Source organism: Dipodomys ordii, unplaced genomic scaffold (genome assembly GCF_000151885.1).
Source record: "Dipodomys ordii isolate 6190 unplaced genomic scaffold, Dord_2.0 Scaffold163, whole genome shotgun sequence".
Taxonomy (NCBI): Eukaryota; Metazoa; Chordata; class Mammalia; order Rodentia; family Heteromyidae; genus Dipodomys; species Dipodomys ordii.
In genome coordinates, this window is record NW_012267379.1 from 1,246,573 (window position 1) to 1,257,189 (window position 10,617).

Consider the following 10,617-nt stretch of genomic DNA (forward strand, 5'->3'; position numbering starts at 1 on the left):
TCAAGTGGTAGAGCGTTCGCCTTGAGCTGAAGAGCTGAGGGACAGCGCCCAGGCCCAGAGTTCAAGCCCCACGACTGACAAAAAAAAAAAAAAAACACACACACACACACAGAAAGAAAAAGGGGGAAAAGCTTTTGTGCTTGAAGCCAGTCTCTACAATTTGAGCCGCAACACCACTTCTGGTTTTCTGGGCATTAATTGGAGGGAATTCGCACACTTTGCTGCCTGGACTGGCTTTGACCCGAGCTCAGCCTCCTTAGTAGCTAGGATTACAGTATGACCCACAGGCGCCCAGCTAAAGCCACAGCTGGTAAGCATTGTGAAGACACTGGTCTCCTGAGGTCCTGAGGCCGATGCCACCTGCTTCCCATGAAGAATGCCACACACATCTTGCTAACACCAGCAGAAGGCTCAGTCGGGCAGGTGTGGCCCATGGCAAGGCCTCTGCCCCAGCTTTTGAGCCCATTGTTCTCGGGGAGGTCCTGGGTCCAGGTGTCAGAGTGGTTCCCATTCTCACAGGGCCAAGGGCACCTCTGTGGGTCTCCCCAGCAGTCTGGAGCTTTCCTCAGCCCTCCGGGTGCTTGGAGGGTAGTCTCAGTTTACAAGGCGGGTGTGGGCAAGGGCTGAGTATTGGGTAAACGAGGTCTGCCAGGAGCCATTCGGCTTCTCTTCCTTTGCACAGAAAGGAGGCAGGTCTAGAAGGTCCTTTCTGCCAGAGAGTGAGGTTATGTGCCCACCCATCCTAGAAATAACGAGCAATTAGGAAGAGGAGTCTGGGAGTTTCCAGAGCTGCTAGGATCCCCTAAGCTGTGCTTCCTCTGGGAGTGGAGCAGCCCTTCTGGGCGATACTTTACCCAGCCCCAGGTTTTGTCTTCCCTGCACCTGGCTGAGGCCAGGGTGCATCGCTGGGTGTCTTGGGAGGAAGGAGGGCACATTACGTGGAGGGACCAGCAGAGAGGAGCAGGCCTCACCTAGCTCTGGCCGGGCTTCACAGGCTGTATTCCCACCCCACCAAATGCTGGCGAGTGGCGCTGCAGTGGTGCTGTCTTGCTGACCCTGTACTGAAGTAACCCACACAACAGTGAAGAGCTGGAAATGCTACTGGGGATTAGGAGTGGGTCAAAGAACTATGGCACTGTAGGTAGGAGCGCAAACGAGGGCAGCCACTCTGGAAGGTGGTCTGGAGATTCCTTAAATGACTAGACATAGGCTGGGAGTGTGGCTTGGCTGTTGAGCGCTTGCCTGGCATGCATGAAGCCCTGGGTTCCATTCCTCAGCACCACATACACAGAAAAAGCCGGAAGTGGTGCTGTGGCTCAAGTGGTAGAGTGCTGGCCTTTAGCAAAAGAAGCTCAAGGACAGTCCTCAGGCCCTCAGTTCTAGCTCCAGGACTAGTTAAAAAAAAAAAAAATACAGGCCAGATGCTGGAGGCTCAGGCCTGTAATCCTAGCTACTCAGGGGGCTGAGATCTGAGGACAGATGTTGTGAAACCAGCTAGGGCAGGAAAGTCCATGAAACTATCTCCTCCAATTCATCATAGAAAATGCAGGAATGGAGCTGTAGCTCAAGTGGTAGAGCACTAGCCTGAGCAAAAGGAGCTCAGGGACAGTGCCCAGGCCTAGAGTTCAAACCCCAGGAGTGACAAAAACAAAACACTTAACGATCGGACTTCTCTGTGAGGCAGTGATACCACTTTTGGGCATCTACCCAGATTACAAACCAGGATATAGTAAAGGTACTTGCACACCCATTTATATCGCCGCACTGTTCAAAATAGCCACGCAATGAAAGCATCCAAGATGCTCTACAAGGGATGGCTTAAGGAAATGTGGTACATGCATACAATGTCATCTGCAGGGAAATGGATGGACCTAAAAAAATTAGGCTCAGTAAAGTAAGTCTTGCCCAAGGGGAAACAACATCACCCATATGTGAAAACTGTATCGAGAATACAAACATGCAAGTTAACACATACAGGGTCCATGCGTATACATAGTGAAGGACGGTGTACTTGGAGAAGTACAAAACAAATGCCAGGAAGCTGAAACATGCTATGTGGGAGGAAGCGTGAAAAAATGCGGCCATTATATTCAATGTATACCTTGTAAAAACTCAACTTCAGCCAGGCACCGGTGGCTCACACCTGTCATCCCAGCTACTCAGGAGGCTGCAATCTGAGCATCACAGTTCAAAGCCAGCCCAGGCAGGAAAGTCCGTGAGACTCTTATCTCCAATAAACCACTAGAAAACTGGAAGTGGTGCTGTGGCTCAAGGGGTAGATCCCTCGCCTTGAGCTGAAGAGCTGAGGGACAGCGCCCAGGCCTGGAGTTCAAGCCCCACGACTAATCAAAAAAAAAAAAAAAAATTGAACTTCATAATGTGAGAGTAAGGATGGAATGAGGAAAGATGGGGGAAAACAATGGAAGAAGTGACACTGATCAAGAAGCATTTGTGCTTGGACTGTGGCTCAGTGGTAGAGCGCTTGCCTAGCATGCATGAAGCCCTGGGTTCCATTCCTTAGCATCACATACACAGAAAAAGCTGGAAGTGGTGCTCTGGTTCAATTGGTAGAGTGCTAACCTTGAGCAAAAAAAGCTCAGAGACAGTGCCCAGGCCCTGAATTCAAGCCCTAGGACTGAAGGGCAAAAGTGCATTCATTGTACTCATACCTGACTTCTGGGATTGAAACCCATTTGTAAACTTTTTTTTGTCAGTCATGGGGCCTGAACTCTGGGCCTGGGGCACTGTCACTCAGTTCTTTAACTCAAGGTAAGCACTCTACCACTTGAGCCACAGCACCACTTAACGGCTTTTTCTGCTTATGTGGTGCTGAGGAATTGAACCAGGGCCTCATGTATGCAAGGCGAGCACTGTACCACTGAGCCACCTTCCCAGCCTCTGTACAACTTCTTAGTAAAGATAAAAATTATTGCCGGGCACTGGTGGCTCACGCCTGTAATCCTAGCTACTCAGGAGGCTGAGATCTGAGGATCGCGGTTCAAAGCCAGCCCAGGCAGGAAAGACCGTGAGACTCCTATCTCCAATAAACCACCAAAAAACCGGAAGTGGCGCTGTAGCTCAAGTGGTAGAGCGCTCGCCTTGAGCTGAAGAGCTGAGGGACGGCGCCCAGGCCCAGAGTTCAAGCCCCATGACCGACAAAAAAAAAAATTAAAAAAAAAAAAAAAGATAAAAATTATTGCTGGGTGCCAGTGGCTCATGCCTGTCACCTTAGCTGCTAAGGAGGCTGAGGTTGGAAGGGAGCCCAGGCAGAAAAGTCCCCGTGAGACTCTTATCTCCAATTAACTACACAAAAATCCAAAGTTGCTCAGAGTGGTACAACATTATTATTATTATTAGCCTTGAGCAAAAGAGCTCTGGGACAGCTACCAGGCCTTGAGTCTAAGCCCAATGACTGGCTAAAAAAAGAAAAACAACTGACATCTAAACTCCAAGACCCAGCCGGCCACTGCGGTGGTCCTGCCATCCGCCTTGGATTGCCCCCATTGCCTCTGAGAAGAGAGCAGCAGCAGAGCTCTGGCCCTGGCTCTACCGTGTCCCGTGCAAACCGGAACTGCGGTGCAGTATGACCTGCGTGTGTTTGACCTACCTGGGACACTCACTCATCCCTGGTCCGACTGATGTGGACGGGGATCATGTGGGTCACAAAAGCTACTTCAGAGACTGACTTCAAACACAGCAAAAATCAAGTAAGAATAAACTTCATTCTGAAAATACAGACGTGGGCAAGGGCAGTAAGACAGGACACCCAGCTTGAGAACTTCATACATGCCCCGGGACCGATGGAACTGTCTGAGCTCCAGGGGACGATGCTGGGAGGGCATGCACACTTCCTCGGCGGTGGCAGCACTGGCTGTTGTTCTTGATGGCCAAGCCGGAGTGGTTTTGTGCTGGAACTGGGCTCAAACACTGGCTAGGGCTGGCATCCTACTTCTTGAGCCTCACTTCCACTTCGGGCTTTTTGCTGGTTCACTGACGGTAGAGTATCCAGGCTTTGTCTGCCAGCCTGGCTTCAAACCCAACCCAGCTGCAGACTCCCGAGTAGCTAGGATAATAGAGATGAGCTACTAGTGCCCTGCTCCAACTTGCAACGTTTGAGTCTCACCTCTGTTCTCATCTGGAGCTGACAGCTACATGCTCCCTCCTTTGGCAGCGGTGGGAAACTCACCCAAAAGCTCTGGTTCTGGGTAGTGGTCTCAGTATAGATTCTGTCTCCTGAGAGTTCTACTCTGGTTCCTAGAGAGCTGCTGCGTGACACACAGCCCTGCTCCGATCTTCCTGGTGTTAGGACTGTCTATCCAAGCTAGACTTGTCCTAGCGCTCCTGTCTGTGGGGACACTAACAAGCAGGCTGGGTCCTGGCCCTCGTAGGTCATCTAGGTGCTGTCTGCCAGCCCTGTCCCAGAGCCAGCCTGCTCTGCCTGGCCTCTGAGTTGTTTCTTAGACATAAGGCTGGCCTATAGTATGTTTCAATGATGAACTGTTTACAGTTAAGAGTTATGGGAATCAATCCTTCCTAAAGTGGCTCTGAGTAGGCCCTTTCTGGCTTAGGGAACAAGACACTGGTCCTATTTACTTTGTCTTATTCAGGTGCTGACCCTGATCTATGGTGCACTTGCCTGTACAAGATAGAAGATCTGCCTACAGCCACTCATGATAGTCACAGGGGAGAAAAGGAAGAGAAGACCTGGAGTCTCTCCTGCACTGAGAACTGGAGTGCGGTTCCCTGTCCAGCAGCTCGCAGGCAGCCTTCATGTCTGTCGAGCACAGATAGTTTCCGGCTGTCTCCAGCAAGTACTGCCAGGTGGCTGGGCAGGTGGCCCTGCGGCTACCACTGCTGCTGTCGCCGTTGCTGCTGCAACTTCTTCAGGGCTCTGTATGCCTTCACAGCCCGCTCTCTTTCCTGCCCCAGGATCCGCTGCCTGGCCAGTGAGGTAGTCAGAGGCTGTGACACATCAGGGTTCAGAATCTTTTTCAACACCAGTGCCTTCTTCCCAGGCTGAGGAAGAAGGGAAAGTCAGGATGCAGGACAAGGGAAATCGCAAAGGGCTCAACTGGTAACTGGTCCGAGAGGTCAAAGCCAGCAACAAAGTCCCAGGTCAGACCCCACAGTGGACAGCACAATGTGCCTTGGCTGTTGGTCCTTCAGAGCACCAGGGGGCAGACGCAGTGACTCCCCCCACCCCCATCCCAGCCATGGCATCCCTACATACCTGGTCTCTGCTGAAGCTCTTCCTGGGCTGGGCAGTCAGCTCTGGGGGCTGCAGAGCCACCTCTCCAAACTTCACAGTGTCTGGAGAGGCAGAGCAGACAGAGGCCTGGTGCTGATACAAACCATTTTGTTGGTATGCCTAGAGCCCTTCTTGCCTACCCTCCTCCCCCAAGGATTAAGACACACACATGCTAACTCATCTGTTGGGCCCCCCCACCCATTGGTTGTTGCAGAGAAAGAGAAAGAGAGAGAGAGAGAGAGAGAGTGTGTGTGTGTGTGTGTGTTAGGGGGAGGGTCATGGGTCCTCCCAGGGGTCTGATGGAAAGCAGGACCAGCTCCCCAGGGACCATGGCTGCGGTGCTTGGTTTTCAGGAGAGCTACCTCGCAGCAATTCCTGCTCCAGCATTTCCACAGCCTTTGCCTCCTTTTTCTGCCGGGCTTTATCTAGTCGCCGCCTCTGGAACCTGGGAAGAAAGCACATTATCCAGATTTCCAAGCTCTCACTCTGCCGAGGAGGAAGCACAAGTCACCCCAGCCTCCAGGGCAGAGCAGTGAGCCCTCGACCCTCACCACCAACTCCACAGCTGTCAGGCTCCCCGAGGGCAGCTTTCCAGGGAGCATCTGACAACGCCTGCAGACATCTGAGTTGTGACACGGGGGTGAGGGATACTCAGCACCCTACCACGCACTGCAGAGAACACTATCCCCTTGAGTCCGGCCTGCTGCTGTGCCAAAATGCCCTCACAAAACACCACCTGCGTGATATATGAGGTGGCACTTACTACGCTTGCAACACTTGGGGAGGCCGTGGTACCATGGTTAGGTTTTTTATAACATAATTTTCTTTTGCTAATGTGACTACTATTACTAGAATGCAGAGAAAGAAAAGTAACATAGCTTCTGAGAATCAAACAAGTGTTTGTATGCTTCTTGAACCAGCAAAGAGGAACAGTGGTGTTAAGTTTTTTCTTAACTTTGGTGAAAGCCTAGACTGATTCATCTGGAAAGCTGTGATTAACATATTTTAAAAAGATTTGTGGGCTGGGAAGGTGGCTTGGTGGTAGAGTGCTTACCTTGCATGCATGAGGCCCTGGGTTCGATTCCTCAGCACCACACAGGCAGAAAAAAGCCAGAAGAAGTGCTGTCAACTCGAGTGGTAGAGCACTAGCCTTGAGCTGAAGAGCTGAGGGACAGCACCCAGGCCCAGAGTTCAGCCCCCACAATGGACAAAAAAAAAGTTTTGCTCCATCTAGGAAGGTGGCTCAATGGTAGAGTGCTTGCCTCGCATGCATGAGGCCCTGGGTTCCACTCCTTGGCACCACATAAGCAGAAAAAGCTGGAAGTGGCGCTGTGGCTCAAGTGGTAGAGCGCTAACCTTGAGCTGAAGAGCTGAGGGACAGCGCCCAGACTGAATTCAGGCCCCACAACCAAAAAAAAAGGTTTGCTTGGGGTGGTAGGAATGTGGCTTAGTGGTAGCGTGGTTGCCTAGCAGGCAAGAAGCCCTGGTTTCAATTTCTCAATACCACATACACAGAAAAGGCCAGAAGTAGCACAGAGGTTCAAGTTGTAAAGTGCTAGCTCAGGGATAGCTTAGGCCTTGAGTTCAAGCCCCAGGTCTGGCAAAAAAAAAAAAAAAAGTGTTTTGCTTGTGGTTCACACAGCTCATTAAGTCCTGCTTATCGAAGTCATTTCCCTGCATGCTTGTAGGCCAGGGGTGGTCTAAGTGAAGTGGAAGGTGAGCAGAGAAATCCAGTGGGTGGCTACCGATCAGATGCCGTCATTAAGGGCTGTACAGGAGCATGCTGGAACCTCACAACAGTGCCATAACTGCTACTGATGCCAGTCACAGAACTTGCACAATCACAGATAAAGATTCTCATATCTTTTTTTTTCCCCCTGGGGAAGGGGGCTTTTGTAGTAGGGCTTGTCTGGGCCTGGGCACTGCCCCTCAGCTCTTCAGCTCAAGGCACTCTACCACTTGAGCCACAGCGCCACTTCTGGCTTTTTCTGTTTATGTGGTGCTGAGGAATTGAACCCAGGGCCTCATGCATGCAAGGCAAGCACTCTACCACTGAGCCACCTTCCAGCCCAACACCTGGCTTTTTAACTGTTTTTCTTCTTTTCCACTTTCCTACAGTAGCTGGCCCAAAGGTGGACAACTGACTCTCATATCTCTATTTTTTAAGAAACGGGGAAATTTAAAGCAAGGTGTTTGAAGCACCCAGTCTCTTCCCTGCACATGAAAAATGCTGTTGTGATCAAGACTAACTCCTTTTTGTTTTTGTCGGTCATGGGGCTTGAACTCTGGGCTTGGGTACTGTCCTTGAACTCTTCAGCTCTAGGCGAGCGCTCTACTGCTTGAGCCACAGCGCCACTTCTGGTTTTCTAGGGTTTATTGGAGATAAGAGTCTCTCGGACTTTCCTGCCTAAGCTGGCTTTGAACTGCGATCCTCAGATCTCAGCCTCCTGAGTAGCTAGGATTACAGACGTGAGCCACTGGCACCCGGCTAAGACTAACTTCTTACCATAGTTTTTCTGACTCATGACGTGGTGCCCACTGTGGACCAGGACAACAAAATGTTGCCTGCTGTGTCCTGTCACCATAGGACACAATCATTGGAACCTACAGCCCTGCCTCCTTGGGGATCCGGTTGTAACTCACGCTTTTTTCCGCTCAGACTTCTCCTTCTTTGGAGCTGCCTTCTCCTCTGGCTGCCGGTCAGCCTGATTCTTGCTAAGGAACAGTACATGCTGCGTCTCCTGTTCCATGCGCTGGATGTAGGCCCCGTCAGATTCCCCCTTCATCTGCTTGAACTTGGGGACAATGATGTCAGGTTCTGTTCCCTTCGCTTCCATCTCCAATGTGTTTTTGAAGACCACCTGGGCTGAGGATTAAAAGCAACTATAGATGTGGCATACATAGCACAAGGGTGAGGAGAAAGTGGATAATGACAAGACATTTCCTTCCCAGGACTACAGGCAGGGAAGACCAGACTCAAGCAGAAGAAAGTGGATCTAAAATGCCTAGCAGATTCCACCAGGAGGTTGAGATGTAAGGACTGTGGTTCAAAGCCAGCCTGGGCAGGAAAGTCCATGAGACTCTAATTTCCAATAAACCACCAGAAAACCAGAAGTGGCCGTGTGGCTCAAGTGGTAGAACACTCACTTTGAGCTGAAGAGCTCAGAGACAGGGCCCAGGCCCACATTTCAAGCCCCACAAATGATTAAAATAAATAAAATAAAATCCCCAGCACATAGAACCCTGGGGTGTGACTCCACAGACTCTGGTTTCCTCTCAAAGATCTCTACCAGCCAGGTGCCAGTGACTCACACCTATAATTGTAGTTTTGCTTGTTTTTTATCAGTCATGGGGGCTGAACTCTGGGTTTGGGCGCTGTCCCAGCTCTTCAGCTCAAGGCTAGCATTCTACCACTTGAGCCACAGCGCCACTTCCAGCTTTTTCTGCTTATGTGGTGCTGAGAAATTCAACCCAGCGCCTCCGGCATGCGAGGCAAGCACTCTACCACTGAGCCACCTTCCTAGATGGAGCAAACTTTTTTTTTTTGTCCGTTGTGGGGGCTGAATTCTGGGCCTGGGTGCTGTCCCTCAGCTCTTCAGTTCAAGGCTAGTGCACTACCACTTGAGCAACAGCACCACTTCTGGCTTTTTTCTGCCTGTGTGGTGCTGAGGAATTGAACCCAGGGCCTCATGCATATGAGGCAACCACTCTACCACTGAGCCTCCTTCCCAGCCCCGTAATTCTAATTTTTCAAGTGGCTGAGATCTAGACGAGTATAGTTCAAGGCCAGCCTGGGTGGAAGCCTGAGAAATTCCATCTATAAAATAATCAGTGTAAACTGGTGCCAGTGGCTCATGCCTATAATCTTAGCTACATGTATTCAGGAGGCTCTGATTTTAGGATTGCAATTCAAAGCTAGCCCAGATAGGAAAGTCCATGAACCTCATGTCCAATTAACCACCAGAAAACCGAAAATGGCCCTGTGGCTCAAGATGGTAGAGTACTAGCCTTGAGTGAAAAAACTTAGGAACAGCACCCAGGCCCTGAGTTCAAGCTCCAGGACCGGCAAAAAATAGATAAAGTCTCTGAATTATTTTTCTTTTGCTCCTTCAGACTTTACTGCACAGCTTTTGAAGCAATCCCATAGGTTATGCACAGGGACAAAGACAGACCTATAACACTGTTGTAAATGGGAGTACAAACAATGCATAAGGTAAGACAGTTTCTGAAATATTTTAATGTTTTTAAGTAAATGTTTGTTTAAATGTATTAAATTTCTGGAAGGTTACACAGAAAACTAAAAGTGATTTCAGGAAGAGGGATCAGAGTTCAAATATAGAGTCTCATACTTCATTTGTCTCAGAGCTGTTTGATTTCACCACATATTTACATTCCCATTCCCATACGTACAGTGGTAAGGACTAAACCCAGGACCTTGTGCATACTAAGTGCTTTAGTACTGAGCCACATACCCAGCCACTGAAACTTATACTTTTTTAAAATCTAATCTAGCATGGCGCTGGTGGCTCACGCCTGTCATCCTAGCTACTCAGGAGGCTGAGATCTGAGGATGGAGGTTCAAAGCCAGCCCGGGCAGGAGAGACGTGAGACTCCTATCTCCAGTAAACCACCAGAAAACCGGAAGTGGCACTGTAGCTCAAGTGGTAGAGCGCTCGCTTTGAGCTGAAGAGCTGAGGGACAGCACCCAGGCCCAGAGTTCAAGCCCCACGACCGACCAAAAAAAAAAAACAGTTAAAATCTAATCTAACAAGAAGTGTCAATTCAATGTTGTATTGCCAAAATGTACCATTCTTACTGGGCTGGGCGCTGGTGGCTCACGTCTGTTATCCCAGCTACTCAGGAGGATGAGTTCTGAGGATGGCAGTTTGAAGCCAACCAGAGAAGGAAAGTCTTGAGAGAGACTCTTATCTCCAATTGACCAAAAAAGTGAAAAGTACAGAAGACACTGTACAAACGTACTCATTACCTGACTTGTGTAGTTGTGATCCCTTTGTACGTTACCTGGTCTTTGATAACAATAACATTAAAAAGTAGAAATAAAAAGCCAGAAACGGAGCTGTGGCTCAAGCGGTAGAGCTCGAACCTTAGGAGGAAAAGCTCAGAGACAGGGCCAGGCCGAGTTCAAGCCAGGACTGGTAAAAACAAAAGTTTCACTTTGTTGTTGTAGCCGTCCGAGGTGTCACGCTCCCAGCAGGGACCCGCACCTACCCTCCTTCTTCCTCTTCTTGTTACTGAGCGGGTTCTTCATCTCCTGGCGGCTCCTCATGATCTCTCGGAGGCGGAAAGGGATCTCCTGGTCATCCAGGTTCTTGGGCTTGCAATTCACTTTCTTCTGCTCCTGGCTGTAA

The 10,617-nt window shown here is 50.0% G+C and overlaps 1 protein-coding gene across 1 annotated transcript in view; it reads right to left on the bottom strand.

The window, feature by feature from the left end:
- Positions 1–4,563: 4,563 nt before the first annotated feature.
- The window catches only part of Ccdc137 (coiled-coil domain containing 137), a 7,072-nt gene continuing 1,018 nt past the window's right edge, over positions 4,564–10,617 (bottom strand). The window contains exons 2-6 of the mRNA XM_013033102.1: positions 10,478–10,611; positions 7,892–8,114; positions 5,611–5,693; positions 5,231–5,310; positions 4,564–5,016 (exon numbers count right to left, since the gene is read on the bottom strand). Of these exons, the coding sequence (XP_012888556.1) occupies positions 4,846–5,016; positions 5,231–5,310; positions 5,611–5,693; positions 7,892–8,114; positions 10,478–10,611 (691 nt within the window). The 3' untranslated portion in view covers positions 4,564–4,845. The remainder of the gene's footprint in view (positions 5,017–5,230; positions 5,311–5,610; positions 5,694–7,891; positions 8,115–10,477; positions 10,612–10,617) is intronic.